This window comes from Sprattus sprattus (genome assembly GCF_963457725.1).
Source record: "Sprattus sprattus genome assembly, chromosome: 17".
In the NCBI taxonomy this organism is placed as follows: domain Eukaryota; kingdom Metazoa; phylum Chordata; class Actinopteri; order Clupeiformes; family Clupeidae; genus Sprattus; species Sprattus sprattus.
The window spans coordinates 25,115,580-25,135,196 of record NC_137915.1 but is presented as its reverse complement, the minus strand read 5'-3'; the positions used below and the strand labels follow the sequence as shown (position 1 = coordinate 25,135,196).

Genomic DNA, 19,617 nt, shown 5'->3' with positions numbered 1-19,617 from the left:
GCGTTGTGATTTTGATTGGCACCCAGCCTTTTGTTCACAGGTTTAATGAACACAGAGCAAAGGCGATCACACACAGTATCTTCCGAATGACAGCCTCTCCCAGCCAGGGTAAATTCAGACTGAGGTTTATAATATTGCAATAATGAGAAAACAAAGTAAACGAAATACAACAGATACATCGGGACACTTTTTTGTGAATGATGTCATAGTCATAGAACAGTCGTCGTCATATACGTTACCCCCTACGGGCACTGCACTAGTTAAAATAAATGAAAGTAATGTTATGTTATGGAAGATTTTCCTTCCTCTTACCTCATTGTTGATGGATGTGATCTGGTCAGTCATGGCTTTTTTCTCCTTTTCCTGTGGAATACGATATTTTACGACAGGAAATATTTCATATAAACTCACTTCAAACACACACACACACACACACACACGCACACGCACACGCACACACACACAGACTTCTCTTCTGTAGATGGATATATTTGAGGGAACTCACCATCTTTCTGATGCTCACTGTAAGGCTGATAGTGTCCCTCTCCTTCTCAGCAAGTGCAGCATGAATATCATCCATTTCATGCACTAATTGTTCTCTGTCTAGAACAGACTGATTCAAACTAGATGATCCAAACAAATGAAGGGATTCTTTATATTAGTGCTACCTTTTGCCATTGTGGAAAACATTGCTAAATACATCTTTTTAAAGTATTAATTGCATTCGTACCTTCTGATGTGGTCCCTAAGAGCAATGTTTTGAATTTCCAGGTCAGCATTTGAGTCCTCACGTGCATTGAAAGCCTCCTGCAGATCAGCATTGATCTTCATCTGGCGGTTGTTGCTCTGTAGTTGCTCCACCAAGTCTCTCTTCTCATCCAGGCTCCTACAGATGCACACAAATCATAACATCAGCCTCGTATATTTGTGTCTCACCTGTGTTTTGCCTTCCATAAGGATATACTTTATTCATTTCATACAGCTCTATACTTTCATACTCACAGATCTGGGGAGTTCCAGATTTCCTCCTCTTCTGTATCCAGATCATCATACCCCTTGGGGAATTTAACCTCTGTAAATATGAGTGAATAAGTTCATATAATTTACATTTTCTTCATGTACATTTTTCAAAGGACCTGCCCCCTGTAAATGTGGTTCAGAAACATGTATCTTCTCAAATCAAAAGATAAAAGAGTCCGTATGCCTAGTCATACCATCGTTTCCATCTCCATTGCAGACGTCAGCTTTTTCAGGACAACTTGGTGCGCACTTATCAAACTGCAGGTGTGACCCCATGGTAACAGAAAGTGCTGCCAGGTCTTGAACGGAACAGGTAGACATGCTTCCACAGGGAATGTCCAGCAGGTGAAACCGATTACTAGTGTTTTTTGTTTTTGTTATGACAGAAATCACAACAGAAATGAAAACAACTGCACTTCACTCAAAGGAAATTACAACAACTGCACTGATCTAAGCGATCTGTACAACTTCGGAAATGGCCTCGAATTTATAGCTAAAGTTTCGTGTAACCGTTGGACGTCATAATCAGCACCATAGTATGACGTCTTATTATGCGAACCGGGCGGTCCCTAAACTTTCGTGTAACCGTTGCACTGATCGTTGGACGTCACTGCCAGTGCCAAACTAGTTATATTCTGGTGTGTTGTGCATGTACTAATGTGTACAAGTTTCTCACTGAAAGACACCTACATGAATTTGACAATAATCCGTAACTATCTATAAATCCAGGAATCTCTGTGTGTGTGTCTGTCAGTCTAGGGCGTATCTCACCGACGGTAGTTACGTTAGTTATGAGATTTCGCATGTAGCTTACGCATGTCATGAACCTGTGCATCCTTGATTTTGAAGATTTTTGAATTCATAGTTTTCGAGATATTTGTATTTTACCCTTTCCCATAGGGACTAATGGGGTTATCGTTTCCCGTAGCACCGAAATGACATCACAAATTACGTCACAAACCGTATTAGTGGTATTAAAACTATCCTGCCTTCACTCAAAGTTCAGAATAGCGTTGGATACGTTATGAGGTCCGCATTCAAATTCTTCTTGGTGAACAGATACAGACTTTTGCTCAGGTAATCTTAAAACAGTGATTGATTTTATCTATTCGTTTATATAAGCTTCTTTATATTAAGTTTCAAAGTAATGTCTAGAGTTGTACAGTCATCTAACAGACAGGGAATAGTAGCCTAATCCATCAAAATATTCATATTGTTTATTAGTATAGCCTATTTTTACAGTAGCCTACATTTCTGCACTTACTTGACTTACAACTTGGCAAACTCATTTCATAAGCATGGTTGAAATGTAGCTTTGATTACAGCACTTATTCATGTCATATGCAAAACGCATGAATTTTAGCGACGTGCCGGTTAGCCTAGACCAGTGACCATGTGTTCATGGCATGCATCTATTGACGCAATGAGAGAGGTTTTCCGATGTATTAGTGTCCCGATGTATCTGTTATAATTCGTCCGACTTTGTTTTCTCATTATTGCAATACTATAAACCTCAGTCTGCATTTACCCTGGCTGGGAGAGGCTGTCATTCCGAAGATACTGTGTGTGATCGCCTTTGCTCTGTGTTCATTAAACCTGTCAGAGTGTATGAATAAACGGCTGGGTGCCAATCAAATCACAACGCAAGAGTGGAGTACTACAACGCTACAAATGGTAGATAATATTGATAAGCCTCGGAGGCTTTCAGATTGTTCATTGCTTTCCCATCTGTTGCTATGGAGTCCACGAAATACGCGCAAATAAACATGAAAAGGAAACATGATCACAATAATACTTCAGTGTAACCTGTAGGCCTACCTATGTGGAGTGCAAATATGTCTTGCTATTAGACTACCCAACAGCTACACCTAGGCTACGTCTGCTAACATTACAGAATTCCTACGGGCACTGCACTAGTAGGTTTAATAAAACGGATTTGTCATTTTCTATCAATCAACCTTTTCTATTAAGATTTTAGGAAGGGAAAATACTAAAACGTATTTAGGCCTAATATATTGGTTCTTTGCCTGAACTATCAACTATATACCTATATTTCTGAATTCTCTATATCCGATTTGGATTTGACCAAGAGTTACAACAACTGTCACTGTGTGTTTTATTTTTGTGCCCAGGCCCTCGTCATGGTTGAATAGATCATGTTATGCATTTATTTGGAAAACTTTTATAAAACGTGTTTCACTCAGTGACCAACAGTTACAACATATGTTACTGCAGCCAGATTGGAATGCATAGTATCCGACACAATTCAAGTAAAATGTTAAAACAAGCATTTCTGATTGCACTCTTTTTTTCCACGTCCATGAGACAGTAGCTGACAACTTGGTCTTATTTTGTATTTTATGATGTCGCCATCTACTGGCCATTGGTATGGAGGTAAGCAAAAAAGATTGGTCATGAAATTAGAACGGCAGCAGTGAGGAGCCGGGCAGGCAGTAATGGCAGTCTGATAAAAGCCGCTGCTGATTATAGTTTTTTTTCTTTTGTAATAATGTATGTTTATGCTTTTTTAACCAAATAAATATGTTTGTATGAATTTAAATGTTAAAGCTAAAACGCTATTGTTTTGTTATTGGCCCTTGTTGTGTATAATATTTATGTAGGATTAATTGTGCCATTGAAATAAAGGATACAACTTTACTCAGCTACAGATCACAGATAGTTATGTATGAACACTGTCCCCAGCATATGTTGTCTATCAACCACATGAAGCTGTCAAGCAGTTCAAAACTGCATTATATACAGTGCCCTCCACAAATATTGGCACCCCTAGTGAATATGAGCTAAACAGGCTATAAAAAGAAATATGTCTTTGCTGTTAATCCTCTTGGTTTTTCACTCAAAATATTCACAAAAATCTTACCTTTTCATTGAAGTAAAATTATTGAAAGAAAAATAACTGTTGACATTAAATAAACATTTTTCCCCTGGAACATGTGTGCCACAATTATTGTGCACCCCTACAAAAATCTTTAATTAAAATCAAACTGAAGTATATTTCCAGTCATATTTTACATTTTGAAGTTAATCTGTTTGATAAGGAACTCTTATGAGGTCAACCATGATTTCCAGTTCCACTGGTGTACAAATATGAGGTGACACAGGCCAAATTCCATTAGTCATTTATCACTATGGGAAAGACCCAAATAACACAGTGACGATGTGCGACGAAAAGTTGTTTAGCTGCACAAATCAAGAAATGGACACAAGAAAATCTCTAAACAGTTGAAAATATCCATTTTCACTTTCATGGAAATAATTAAGAAGTTTAAAGCGACAGGAGATGTTAAGAATCAGCCTGGAAGAGGACGTGTCTGTACATTAACCCCACGCACCGTGAGGGGGATGGTTCTACTGGCAAAATAATCTCCAAGGATCACAGCTGGAGAATTGTAGCGGTTAGTTGAGTCTTGGGGTCAGAAAGTCTCCCAAACTACCATCAGATGCCACCTACATCACCACAAGTTGTTTTGGAGGGTTGCCATAAAAAAGCCTCTGCTGTCAATCAACAACAAACTAAAGCGCCTACAATTTGCCAAATGTAAGTTAGACTTTCAATGGGACCGAGTTATATGGTCAGATGAGACCAAAATAAAGCTTTTTGGCAACAAACATCAAAGATGGGTTTGGCTTAGACAGAAAGATAGCCATATAGAAAAGCACCCCATACCCAATGTGAAGTATGGTGGCGGAGCTTTGATGTTGTGGGGCTGTTTTTCTTCCAAAGGCCCTGGACATCTTGTTAGGATACATGGTCTCATGGACTCCAACAAATACCAGCAGATATTAAATGAAAACCTAACAGCCCCCTCCAGTAAGCCTTAAAATGGGCCGTGGTTGGACCTTCCAGCAGGACAATGACACCTCAAAATCAACACAAAAATGGTTCACCGACCACAGAATAAAGGTTTTGCCATGGCCATCACAGTCCCCTGACCTAAACCCCATAGAATATCTGTGGGATGAGCTGTAGCCAAGTCTATAAACGTTGACCTCAGATTCTGAAGGATCTGAAGCGAAACAGCATGTAGGGAAGGTCTCAGATCCCGTGCCATGTGTTCACTAACCTCATCACGCATTATAGGAGAAGACTCAGAGCTATTATCTTGGCAAATGGAGGCTGCACAAAACATTACATTAAGGGGTTCCAATAATTGTGGCACACATGTTTTTGGGGAAAATATTTATTTAATGTCAATGTTTTTTTTTCTTTTAATAATTTTACTTCAATGAAAAGGTAAGATTTTTGTGAATATTTTGAGTGAAAAACCAAGAGGATTAACAGCAAAGACATATTTGTTTATAGCCTGTTTAGCTCATTTCATATTCACTAAGGGTGCCAATATTTGTGGAGGGCACTGTATGTTAGTTTATATTTGTTTCAGAGTTTTCCTACACATTCTTCAAAAGGATATTACTTGAAGAAGATAATATAGGACTTTTCTCAGAGGCAGATTACCGTAATTTAAGATTTTTTTAAATGATAAAATAGAGAAATTGTTATCTGATTTCCCAATTTGGATATATTACATTAAGGCCTATGCCATAATGTAGGATTGGATGTCCAATATTACTATTCATTCTGTGTGGTGCATTATTCTAACATTAAAGAGAGAATGAAAAGTTACAGTACTATCACAACAAATCATATTTTTAATGCAGATATGACTTTTAACCTTTTAAAACCACAAAATGGAAAACATGACATTATCTCTTAAAATAACGGTGACAGCTTCCTCTTTTGAAGATACTTAACTATGTACAATTTAAGTGTGCTGGTACCATATATAATAGGATCAAAGAGTGGTTGCAAAATAAAGAAATACATAGACATAAATAATGATACACCAAATGGTGCCTGATTTCCTATCATGCGAACACTAACAATTTCAAAACAACAACCAAAAAAAAAGTTCAAAACAATTAACAAATGTGGTATGCATGTTTGAAGTGCTTTGGTTTGACACTGCTTGGATGCTTTTCTGCAGATATTGATAATCTTAACATATGAAAACAAAATCACAAAGAGCTGCGGGAAATTAAAAACACCCATTGTTAGGAGTCCAACAATGTTATTTATCAAAGTACTAGTGCAGGAAAGTTTAACTAGATCAAAATTTGTACAGTGGGTTTTATGAATTACATTGTTGCAGAAGGACAGCTGGATTGTCAGTGCTAAATATAGTGGAAAAGAACAAAGAGGAAAAAGCCAGGCTACTGCAATGAGAATTTTAACCTTTTTTGGAGACATCTTGTCATGATAGTGTAATGGGGTGCATATGGCAGCATATCTGTCGTATCCCATTATAGCCAGCGTCATCAGTTCAACAATAGTACAAGTGTGCAAACAATATACCTGAATGAAGCAGTTTACCAGAGAGATTGTGTATGACTGTGTAACAACCTTAGTCAAAATATGTGGCAACAAAGATGTGCTTCCGTATATTCCATTAAATGATAAATTGCAAATGAAAATATACATTGGTTCATGCAGGGCTCTTTCTTTACAAACAACTACAATTAAAAGTGTATTCAAGGCAATGGTTAAAATGTACAGTAAAAGAAAAACAGTGAAATATAAATATCTCTGATGTTCCATTTTTTCAAACCTCTTCAGAGTGAAAGTTATTTCAGTAGTTATGTTGTCCATGGTACTCTGCAAATATTTATGAGAGAAATGACAAATGCAAACTTTAAATCCTTTGTTTTCTGGAAAATGAAAAGGAAAGAAAAGACATTTTAAATAGCTGTAAATATAATAGTTACCCAAGCTCAGGTGCATATGGTTTAGTGTGGCTCACTGAACAGAAGACATCACTGGCAGTGGAAACAGTTCTTATAGTTCCAAAGATGGGAGGAACTTATAGTTCCAAAGATGGGATCCCTGTACACTGAGAGAGCCAATCACAACTAACCCATGACTGAAATGTATTCAAAGTAACATCTGGTGTACAAGGCATGCACTGGCTGTATAGAACATACCATATTTCATGGTATTTAAAATAAAATACATGTAAAACTTTTTGTTGCTTTTTACGTGACTTGAGTTTAGCTGGGCAAGATAATTTCCTGGTTGACGGCTTTGCTGCCAGATTTGATAGGCTGTAACAGAGGAATGGTTTTGAAACCAGAAAAATCAGTCTGGTAACTTTTTAGGGTTTGTCTGAAGATGATCTGTGCTACATTTGGTGAAGATTCAACAAGTCTGTGGCCAGTGAAAACTTTTAAAGGTTTTTAATTTTAGCTGACATGGTAGGCGGTCAGGTCCCTCTTTGTGATCTTCTTAGATATCACCAGACATAACCACTTTATAAGGCCAAAGCAATACATGTTCTTAAGAAAAGTGTGTTTTTTGGATTGTTACAGTACACCCTAGTGGTCTATGGAAAGCCAAAAATGACATAATTAAAAATAAATACATATGGAAAAATGTGAGTCATAAATAAATAAAATGACTAAAAATGCACCAAAGAAAAGCATTAGAAAAAATATATCATGCAGTTATGTGAATGGAAATGGAAAATGAGTCCTTTTTATTTACTGTTACATTTATTTACGCTTACATTAATTCCCAAATACATTTCTTCCTCCTTTTATTTTTCTATTTATTTACACATTTTTTACCGTATTATTTCCCGTACCGTATTTATTTCTTCTCGGGCCTTTTTACATTTCTTTCTCCTACATTTACATTTCTGGCTGTATTTATTTCTGGCTGCATTCATTTCTGTATTCATTCTTGTCTCGGTATGCAAATGAGGTGGGCTATCATTGGCCAGCGCACCGTCTCTCTCATTGGTCGAGCTGCTTACCCCACTCTCCCCTAGCTCTGTATTCTTATAACCAAAGCTATGCAAGCTAACCAGCTAACTCACGTTAGTCACCTTCACACACACTGATCATACCCAAGCTGTCAACCTTAACGTATGAGGTTTATCGTTTTGCTTGCCATGGTTCAGTTAGTTTAGCTAACGGAAGCTAAGCAGTGCACAGTTAGTTTAGCTAACGGAAGCTAACCAAGTTAAACAGTGCACCGTTAGTTTAGCTAACAGAAGCTTAGCAAGTTAACCACAACCAGTGCACATCAGCAGTTGAGATCCTTGTCCGCTCTCGTCAGCTCGGTTGTAACGTGAACGGCAGGACGTGATATATAGTTTTTACAGAGCTTTGTCAACACAATATTCCCCCTAATGACAAGTGATAAATAAATCGCTGGATTTGTCACCCAAACCCATGAAACCAGGCCACACATAACGTGAGGATTGTAATAACTCTAAGGCAATGTGTGCAGCTCTTTAACTTTCTCAAAAAGTTGATAGATAGTCTCTTTATTGATCCCTCGTGGAAATGAACTGTCGTGCATCTACAATGAAAGTACTATACACCAAAGCTATAAAATGAGACGTTTGCGTCCCCTATTTTGTTGCTACATCCCACTGCACAACAGGTAGCGGGAATCTTCGTTTGAGTATGGCGTATTGTAGCGAGCGAGCAGGGTAAGAAATCTGGAGTCAAGGTCTCAGCCACATAGACATCCTATTACGCTCAGCCATCTCTGCGAAGCCTCGAAGCTCTCTCGCCACCATACTCCAAGTGATCGGTGGAATAGTGATTCAAATTACATCAAAATAGCTTTCAATCTCTTCCGATCTCTCCATACAGCTTCTCAGTTCTCACCAACACTTAGGCCAGAGGCCTAGCGAGACCAATGAGCGACACTGTGCGCTGGCCAATGATAGCCCACCTCATTTGCATACTGAGACAAGAATGAATACGGAAATAAATGCAGCCAGAAATGTAAATGTAGGAGAAAGAAATGTAAAAAGGCGCGAGAAGAAATAAATACGGTACGGGAAATAGTACGGTAAAAAATGTGTAAATAAATAGAAAAATAAAAGGAGGAAGAAATGTATTTGGGAATAAATGTAAGCGTAAATAAATGTAACAGTAAATAAAAAGGACTCATTTTCCATTTCCATTCACATAACTGCATGATATATTTTTTCTAATGCTTTTCTTTGGTGCATTTTTAGTCATTTTATTTATTTATGACTCACATTTTTCCATATGTATTTATTTCTAATTATGTCATTTTTGGCTTTCCATAGTGGTCAAATGACACATTTTTTTGCACCACCTAGGAAGAGGCCCCTTGTCCACAGACTTGGGCTGCGGTCAGATAGTTTGTTATATCAGTTTTTCCTAACTAGTTTTACTTGACCTCGATGGAAAATGGTCAAGGAAAGATGTGAAGAAGAATTCATAAGGACTTAAGGTCAACCACAGTGCTAAGAGAATCCAACTGCACTTTCACTAGGCTACTAATTATGCGAAGGCAGATGTTATTGACGGGAGTCACATAGATTGGTTGTCATTGCTGTCGAGTGTCGACACATTCCTGGAAGTCTTAAAATAAAGAACATTCATTTTGGAGAACATATTTGAGTAATTCATGTTTAAATTATATTCTAGCTATAAGAGATACAATAATAACATTCATATGATTAATGATTCTGGTTCAAAACTCTTACCTACTACCTTTTATGGACCCCTCTTGGCAGGGTACGACCCAAAATTGGATCCAGATAGGCAGGTCTCAAGGTGTGAACTGTAGGTGGAGACTGATTTTCTGTATGCTGTGACCTGTCCACTCAATGCGGTTAAATGGAGTGTCTCATCAATAGTGGGTGGGGGTTTACATGAAACACTAACTGTGTCCCGGTATCAATGAGAAGGAGGCTCTCCTGACCTCTGATGAAAGCTGGAATATGGGGGCAGGCGTTAGGGGTTAGTCTGGGGGATTGTTTGGATATCCATAGTATACGCGTAGGGACAGGCTGTTTCAACTAAAGATACTATACCCCTAACTTCTAGGTCATGGTTTCGCATGGCAGACCAGATACGGTTCCATCATTTGACATTGGGGTCGTTTGGTTTTAAGCAAGGGATTTAGTTCAGCAATAAATCCTGCGGGTTAAGAGTATGCCACACACCATATGTGCTGTAAGCAGACGTTTATTTGGGAATCCTAAGTTTACTGGTATTCTCTTCTTGTTCAAATCCGTCCCAACTAAGGCCCTGGCCAGAGTTGTCTATACTGCCAGGTCTAATCAACATATAAGAGGTGGCCAGTACCATTTCTAAAAAGGGGGTAAACACAAAAACAGTACACAGATGATGAGACAGACCCTGAAACAGCATTTCTCTGTATGATAAATAACTAAGAAATAACTACAGAATAAATATTCACATTTACAGGTATGTAATTTTTTTTTTGGCTCAGACCATTTCTCATCCCTACTGCTATAACAGGGATGCAGCAGTCCAATTAAACTGGGAAACAAAATAAATGTTAAGTGTTTCTGGCGTGCGCATCTTTGCGTCAGACTGAAGAGCTAGGTGAGGTCACAAACTCTCCAAACACGTCGGTAATCCATGTTCTTTTCTTCCGTGGCACATAGTTGCTGTACCAACCATGTCCATGGTTTTAAACTTTGTTGAAGTTCGTGTAAACAGTTGTATGTTTGTTTGGGTGTGCGTGTGTGCTAAACCATTCGTGTTTGGGTGTGCTAGCGATCATAAATATGTGGTAGGTAGGAGTGTGCCGTACATGTGGCATTTCATTTCTGTCCATATTCATTGTGAGATGATAACCTTTGAACAAATACAGTATGCTGATGATGAGTCAAAGCTCCATCTGCATCTTTACAAAGCTCAACTATCTGGCTAGGCTCATTTCTCGTGTGGGTGGCACTCAACACTAGATTTGTATGATATTTTTTGGGGATTAATTCAGCACTTTGAGATGGAGAGGAACTTTGAAAATTATCAAACGATTTCTAAAACATTTACATTATGTTGACATATTTGGAATGACACCTACGTATATTCATATGCATTTTATAGTTTCCCAAAATATGTCAAAAGAAGCATAGGCAGTTCAGCACCTAATTCGGCTTAAGGCATGGCATGTACATTTTAAATGAAGCTTTAATTTACTGTATACTGTATATCACATACCAAGCTAGGTGTATACTCAAAGAAATACTTTTAATTTTGGATGAATTATTCCATTCACTTAGTATGATGTCAGCCTGTGGTTAGATAACAATCCCTCACATAAAATAATGAATTAATGGATGAATGAATAAATCAACAATCGATTGCACACTGATTCAAAATACATGATCCAGCACTTCATAGTAGTGCTGCCTTTTGTCATTGTGGAAAACGTTGCTAAATACATCTTTTTAAAGTATGAATTGCATTTGTACTAGGGATGCACCGATACCTATACCAGTATCGGGTCGATACTTCGTTAAAATACTCGTACTCGTTTTAAATTACCGATACCAAAAACCGATACCCAGTGTTGCGTCTTAACGCGTGTGTTTTCTTCTCCTCTACTGTCTATGCCTGCCAGGTGTGAGAGCGCCGAGTTGCATAGAGGCCGAGAGCGGTATTGCAGACAGATAAGTTGAGGTTGAACTTGCAGTTTAAATCAATTCAATATCAGCTTGGATACGATGTGTGGAGGTGGCTTGCGTAAGCTAACGGTTTCGCTAGAGATTTTATACTTAACACGTACGACCTCCAGTAAAGGTAAGTGCTATCTTCGGCTATTTAATGTTTTGCAGTTAACTTAGAACTGCTGTTACATAGGCAAAGTGTAGGAACTAGCCTACTGTCTTTAGCGATGCTGCGCCTAAAACATATTATTGCCATTTGCTACGGTTGATTGACGGGGACCGGAATGTATTTGTTTTCTCCTCTTTTACCCGGACGCATTTAGGTCTCGAAAGGAGGACATGTGAGGGTAAAAGAGGACGTCTGCCTTGACTTGTGTTTCAGGAATCTTGTTGACTTGCTAGTTTGTCATAAACACCCAGCAATGTTAGCAAGGTTGTTTTAACACTCTTGGACATTGATGCTAGTATTACGTTTTTTTTTCCCGTTTTTCCGCCTGATGCTAATATTAAGTGCTCTTGCGTTAACTTATTTGCAATGTTATTGTGATAGCTATGTTGGCTAGGTTGCAAACAACTTCCCTAACACAGTCAAACATCAGGCAAGTGTCAATTTGCCTGCAAGAACGTAGCCCAGTTCATTGTCAACATTAAACTCTAGTAAGAAATCGCTATACCGTTGTGCTGCCTTAACGGCGATTTGGACTCATTTTAAGATAAATTATGACAGGAGTAAGGCACAGTGTAAGATCTGCACTGTTACAGTGTCGAGGGGCGGAAAGGAAAGTACTTTGTTTGACACAAGCAATTTGATTAAACATCTGAAGACGCCCCATAGTGCTAAGCACACAAAGTTCACTCATGCCAGTGGCGCAAGAGACCAAAGCAACCAATCTTTACTGACGTCTTTCAAAAGAAAAAAACGCGCACGCACACAGACAGAGAGAGAGAGAGAAGGGGAGGAAGAGAGTTGTTGATCCTTTTGTAAGTGAACTGTGCTCTTGTTCTTATTCAGGATAGTTCTGTTCACTTTTTGTTAAGCAGACTGTGTCGTTAACTATGCAGCAAATTAAATTGCCATCTGTCTATATTTACATTTTGTCTAATGTGATGATATTGACTCTTTTTTTTTTGTTTAAACCAGAAAGCTCTGTTTATTTTTGGCTTGGGATAGCCTTCTGTTAATGTTGTACTATAGGCTTGACATAACCTGCAGAGGATAAAATAAAATCTTTCATGGAAACCAAATCTTGGAAGTATCGGTATCGGTACTCGGTATCGGCAAGTACACAAATAAAAATACTCGTATCGGTTTGTAAAAAAGGGGTATCGGTGCATCCCTAATTTGTACCTTCTGATGTGGTCCCTAAGAGCAATGTTTTGAATTTCCAGGTCAGCATTTGAGTCCTCATGTGCATTGAAAGCCTCCTGCAGATCAGCTTTGATCTTCATCTGGCAGTTGTTGCTCTGTAGTTGTATCACCAAGTCTCTCTTCTCATTCATGCTCCTACAGATGCACACAAATCATGGAGGAGTACGTGCAGGAGGCACTACAGCAAGGCTTGTAGAACCTGATAATGTAATAATTTCCCGATAATGTAATAACTCCCGATAATGTAATACAAATTCCTTCATGAGTCCCTAAAACATGTAATAAAACCTGATAATGTAATAATACCCCGATAATGTAATAAAGTGCATTTCCCAATAATTTTGCAGAACCTGATAATGTAATAATTACCTGATATTGTAATAACTTTGGTTGGTGCTGTAGCATCAGGTCTCCAGTTTCAGAGGTCCAAACAGTGAAGCTGTCCAGAGACCTGCTGCTTCACTATTAGCAGATACAGTATATATTTAATATGATTGCGAATGCACAATTTTTACAATGGTGAAAGGGATATTCAGTGGTAATCAACTAATAGAGAAAAAATAAGAACATTTTGGTATGTTATAGACCGGCAGCTAATGGGCACATACTGTACCAGGCCAATCAAATCGTCTTTTGTCATTCGTCAGTCGCTTGGATTGGTTGTAGCGCCATTCCTATTGCGTGGCATTGCGTGCAGAGGCAACTTAACAGACAACCGTTAATCCCGCCCACACTGAAAATCGTGTTGTGCCAGACCCTTGTACAGCTTCTTGCTGTACAGGTTTGGCTTGCGAGGCTAAAGGCCTATACCATTGGGATCAAAATATGAGCAAAACAATAGTGGGTGGTTGTCTACACAGCATCACTACTTGGTCTGAATAACTGGTGTCCCAACATTTCAGCACTGACCAAAGTTTTTACAATATCAGGAATTTATTACATTATCAGGTTCTGCAAAATTGAGGCTAACCTGATAATGTAATAACCTCCAATTAATGTAACAGTTTATTACATTATTGGTATGGGGATTGTTACATTATTGGGAAATGCACTTTATTACATTATTGGGGTATTATTACATTATCAGGTTTTATTACATCTTTTAGGGACTTATGAGGGATTTTTTATTACATTATCAGGGTTATTACGTTATCAGGAAATTATTACATTATCAGGTTCTACAAGGCTATATCTGACCCTCAACACCCCCGGCGGCCTCCAGTTTCATCTTCATCAAGATAAGGGAGGGAGGACTTCGGCCCTGCATCGACTACTGTTCCCTCAACGCAATCACCGTCAATAATCGCTACCCGCTTCCCCTCGTCCCGTCGGCTTTGGAACAACTACAGGAGGCTCAGGTGTTCACTAAGCCGAAGGGGAGAAGTGTGAGTTTCACCAGGACCGGATGAAGTTCCTGGGTTACTACATTAGCCCAGCTGGCATCAGCATGGACGAGGGGAAGGTGAGCGCCATCAAGACCTGGCCACAACCCAAGACCGTGAAGGAACTACAACGCTTCCTCGGCTTCGCGAACTTCTACCGACGGTTCATCAGAGGCTATCCGAAGTCCTTACCCTGGAACCCAGAGGCCGTCGCGGCCTTTACCCTGCTGAAGAGTGCCTTCGGAACCGCCCCCATCCTCACCCTGCCTGACTCGGAGGTCCCGTTTCTCGTCAAGGTGGATGCCTCCAAGACGGGGGCAGGGGCGGTGCTCTCCCAGCGCTCCGGCTCTCCATCACAGCTCCATCCATGTGCCTTCTTCTCCCGGACGTTCAGCCCGGCGGAGCTTAATTATGATGTTGGCAATCGAGAACTCCTTGCAGTCAAGCTCGCCCTTGAAGAGTGGCGTCACTGGCACAAGGGGGCTCGGTACCAATTCACCGTGCTCACAAGAATCTGGGGAAACATCCGGGAGGCCCGCAGACTGAATCCCAGGCAGGCCAGGTGTGCGCTGTTCTTCATCCGGTTTGACTTCTCGCTCTCCTACCGGCCTGGGTCGAAGAACATCCAGGCTGACGTACTGTTTTGACTCCACGAGGTAGAGGTCAGCAAGGAGGAGCCTGAGAAGGTTCTGCCTGAGGCCTTAATTACGCCGAGTACGCCCAAAACTCCCTCCGTCAGGCCAAGACAAGGCTCACCCCCTTACAGTGCATGCTCAGGTACCAACCGCCCCTGTTTCCCTGGTCTGGGGAACTTTCCACGGTTCCCGCAGTTAATCAATGGTTCAGCAGAGTGAGAGGGTCTGGAGCAAGGCACACCGTCACCTCCAGAGGGCAGTTCGACGCCATCAGCATCACGCGGATGTCCGGAGATCTAATCCCGCCTACACCGTTGGACAGAAGGTGTGGCTCTCCACTCGGGACATCCGGATGCGACTGCCCTCCCGCAAGTAAAGTCCTCGCTTCATTGGCCCCTTTGTCATCATTTCACAAATCAACAACGTGTCATTCAAACTGGAACTTCCCCCTTACTACCATATTCACCCTGTATTTCATGTGTCTTTATTTAAACCATATCACCCACCGATCACCTCTCCCTCCTCTTCTTCACAGCCTGACGTCGACGTACCCCCGCCGCTGCTCCTGCTTGAAGAGGGCCGGTCTATGCCATACGAGAAATCCTGGACTCACAACGTCGTCAGGGTCGCCTCGAAAACCTCATAGACTGGGAGGGGTATGGTCCAGAGGAAAGAGCGTGGGTGCCCTGGGACGACATTCTGGACCCTGCCTTCCTCGCCAAATTCCATAGAGACCACCCAATCCGCCCAGCACCCCGGACTAGAGGTAGACCACGCCGCTACGGCGTTTATAGTTTTGCAGTTTATTTATACAGAGGTTGCCTCTCCGTTTTGATTTCTGAGTTCTTGTGAACCAGTGTTTAAGTTATAGGCAGTGCCTCGAGCCTGTGCCCCTCCGTGGGCGGAGCAGTCCATTTAGGACGAACATTCCCTGTCGTGTCTATCTGTATCCTGTATTGCTGCTCTGTGTGTCGCTGGCTTGATCCATCTGCAATAAACCCTGTTTTCCGAAACCACAACGTGGAGTTCCTTTCGTTCCGTGACACATGCAGGGCTCTTTCTTTATAAACAACTTCAATTAAAAGTGAATTCAAGGAAATGGTTAAAATGTACGGTATAAGAAAAACAGTGAAATATAAATATTTATGAAGGTTCATTTTTTCAAACGTCTTCAGAATGAAAGTTGTTTCAGAAGTTATGTTGTCCATGGTACTCTGCAAATATTTATGAGAGAAATGACAAATGTAATGCAACTCAGCAAAATGGTTTGTAACATTCTTCAACACCCCTGCCCATGTATAACAGCACCAAGTATCAATACCATCTGCCAATACAAACTTTAAATCCTTTGTTTTCTGGAAAATGAAAGTATAGAAGACACTTTAAATAGCTGTAAATATAATATATAACCGACCTCAGGTGCATAAGGTTTAGGGCGTCATTTATTAAACGTACTTACGCACAGAACTGATCTTAGACTGTGCGTGCGATCAAATCCACGTCTAAGTACAGATTTATAAAAAACGTCTTAGACGTAGAAAAGGACGTATCTCTACGTCTGGTTTCAGTTTGTGTAAGTACATTTCTTTGCGGCAATACTGGAATACTGCAGGAATTCAGGACTCTCCGAGCGCCGACAGCCGACACGCAGTTTCATCATCATCATCATCGTCAGCACCACTGTCACCATTTGGGCTAATGGTGAAAAGCCAAATTAATGTTTCGCTCAATAAAATCAAATAAACTATTAAAATAATTTACACATGAATGAGATTCACATCTTATAGGTATTCCGTTTTAATTTCACAGGTGTAAAACATTTCGCTCAAACTTATATCCTATAAAAAGACTAATAGTGGCTTAGATTTCAGTAGGAGATATGGCTGCATTGCTGTTGTTAGAGGATATTGCCAACTGGGCAATAAGGAGAGAGAGGGTTTTTTTGTGATCGCGCAGACTTTTTGACACAGGATGATGTATGTCTGATAAGCAGGTACCGCTTGCCGAGAGCGTTGTGCCCAAATGGCCTCTTGTCCAGAGAGGCGCACCAGAGGCAACCAGGCCATACACGTTCAGGTATTGTCCGTTCTTGGATTCCTGGCTACAGGAACGTTCCGATGAGAAATTGGAGACCAGTCGAGCAATCCCCGTCATCATTAAGCAGAATTTTGCCCGATGTTCTTCGCAGTATACTATCCCATATGCCCGCAATTTATTAGATTTCCATACAGTGCCCAGCAAAATGTGAAAGAGGATTTCCTGCGTAAAACAGGGTTCCCAATGTATTCTCATCCAGATTTCGCACACTCAGAAAGCCTAGGAAGCCACTTCAATACAGCACAGGTCGGTAGTGGAGCGCACCAAAGCCTTGGTGCTGCGGCCGCAGATGCGGCTTCTGGTGCTGCTGGTGCTTCGGAGACGTGTCTACTACATGTCAAATACTTTGCTTTTGCCATTACGCCACCAGACAGGCTTTCTAATGATGTTTTGGCCCGCATCTGCTGTTCCATCAGCAGAACGTTGATGTCAACCTCACTTTAATTCTTCTGTTTACATGTTACATGTCCAGCGACGGCTACTTGATGGAGAGTCTTTGCGGGAGTACTCTCATGCTCTCATCGCCTTAATGGAGACTGTAACGCGTAAAGATCCGGATTGCTTTGCCAATCCGGATGTTGTTGTGCGTGACCAGTTCATTGAATTTGTGCGAGATGGTATGTTGCGTCGAGAGCTACGCCGTCACACTAGGCTCGCCCCTAGACTAAGTTTTTTGGATATCCGACGGGAAGCAATCCGTTGGGTTGAAGAGGGTGAACACACTGGTGCCCAGTGACCACGGGCACAGTCATGCAGCACAAATAGTATTACAGAGTTCTCTATCGACTCTCAAACTGCATCATCACCCCCCACTAGAGAGTTAGCTGAAGTAAAAGACTGCCTTCGTAAACAACAAGCACAGCTAGATACCATTTTGAAGCGGCTTGATGCTACTCCTTTTTCAGAAGGATCAGCCCATTCTCTGCCTGCTCCCCCAACCTCTAGAGCTCTGGCACGTGGCTCTCGATTTCGTTTCCACACTGATGGTAGACCCATTTGTTTGCGCTGCAGTCAGCCTGGCCACATCGCACGGTTTTGTAATGTCCCCTCTGCCCCCGCTACACACTGGCCGGAAAACTAACACCCTCCGACGTTATGGTCCAACCGTCGGGTGGGGAATTTTCGGGCTCTAGCTTTCCGATAGCACCCCAACTTATTGGCAAATGTCCCGTAGTGGAGGTTTGTGTAGGTGAAGTGCCGATAACCTGCCTACTAGACACTGGATCGATGGTGACTACGGTCACGCAAACATTCTTTGAGCAACAGTTGCAGCCCCAGTTTCAACTTCAGCCCAGCCACTGGCTTAAGCTCAAGGCTGCCAATGGCTTAGATATCCCGTATCTTGGATACCTGGAAACCTCTATAAGTATTCTCGGGAAGACGCTACCTACCATGGGCATCCTGGTTCTTAAGGATTCCGCCGACCCAACCATCCAAGCACGACGGGAGCGAGTCCCAGGCCTCCTTTGCATGAACATCATTAGTGAATGCTATCGTGAATTATTCTTAGAGCGTGGACACACATTGTTCCAGTCCCCCTCCATCCAACAGGCAGGGAAAGCATGGCAACAGGCTCTTACTGTGTGTCAACGCCTGGAACGGACTTTGGAAACGGGCCGGGTGGGCGTGGCGAGAGTTCAGAAAGGTCCTGCAGTACGAATTCCTGCGGGTTCAATGAGACTTGTCCCTGCAACCTGCCATCAACAACTAGGGTACATTCTTCCCTCTTGCCTTTTAGAGCCCCTGTCATTCGTAGAAGGCCAGCTGCCTAGTGACCTCCTTGTCCCATCCGCATGATTATCTGTCACCAGCGGGGTGGTCAGGATACCAGTCATTAATGTAGGGAATCAGGACCGATGGCTCCAGCCAAAGACTGTGCTCGGGGAGTTGCATGTTGTCCAGTCTCCTGACCTGACATGCCCCATTCAGTTCCAGGTTCAGCTGGATGAACATGAGCAGATAGCCATAGTGCAATCGGTGCAAGCCGACAGTAACCCTGGTGTCGATTTTTTCACAGCTTACTTGGCCCACCCTACCCCCCAAACAACAGGAGGATGCTCGAACCCTGTTAGAGAAGTACCGTAGTGCTTTCAGCTCCAGTGATGGGGATTTGGGGTGCACCAACCTGCTCCAACATACCATACCTATGCTGGATGACATACCAGTGCGCCAAAGGTATCGGCGTCTCCGGCCAACCCAGTACGATCTGGTGAAATCTCACATTCAAGAGTTGGTTCCACATGGTATTGCCAGCCCCAGTTGTAGCCCTTATGCCTCCCCCATAGTTGTTGTCCAGAAGAAAGATGGCGCAATTCGCTTATGCGTAGACTATCGGCAACTCAATGCAAAATCCCGCAAAGATGCTTTTCCTTTGCCACGAATAGAAGAGACTCTGGATTCCCTCGGTGGTGCTAAGTTGTTCAGCACTTTAGATCTAGCTAGTGGCTACAATCAGGTGTCATTGGCTCCCCAAGACAGAGACAAGACCGCTTTCTGTACACCTTTTGGGCTTTTTGAATTCAATAGGATGCCTTTTGGCTTATGCAATGCCCCAAGTACCTTTCAGCGTCTCATGGAACGGATCTTTGGGGACCAGAGCCTTCACACACTCCTACTGTATTTGGATG

The 19,617-nt window shown here is 41.6% G+C and overlaps 1 protein-coding gene across 1 annotated transcript; it reads right to left on the bottom strand.

Moving 5' to 3' along the window:
* Positions 1-5,752: 5,752 nt before the first annotated feature.
* On the bottom strand, positions 5,753-16,101 carry LOC308378571 (olfactory receptor 5AN1-like; the record flags this gene model as incomplete). The annotated part of the gene is made up of 9 exons (XM_080855510.1): positions 5,753-6,694; positions 9,738-9,799; positions 10,174-10,178; positions 12,856-13,011; positions 14,451-14,562; positions 14,647-14,905; positions 15,135-15,199; positions 15,400-15,458; positions 16,007-16,101. The coding sequence occupies 9 exons, from the start codon at positions 16,099-16,101 to the stop codon at positions 5,753-5,755; spliced, it is 1,755 nt and encodes a 584-aa protein (XP_080711636.1).
* Between the last annotated feature and the right edge of the window lie 3,516 nt (positions 16,102-19,617).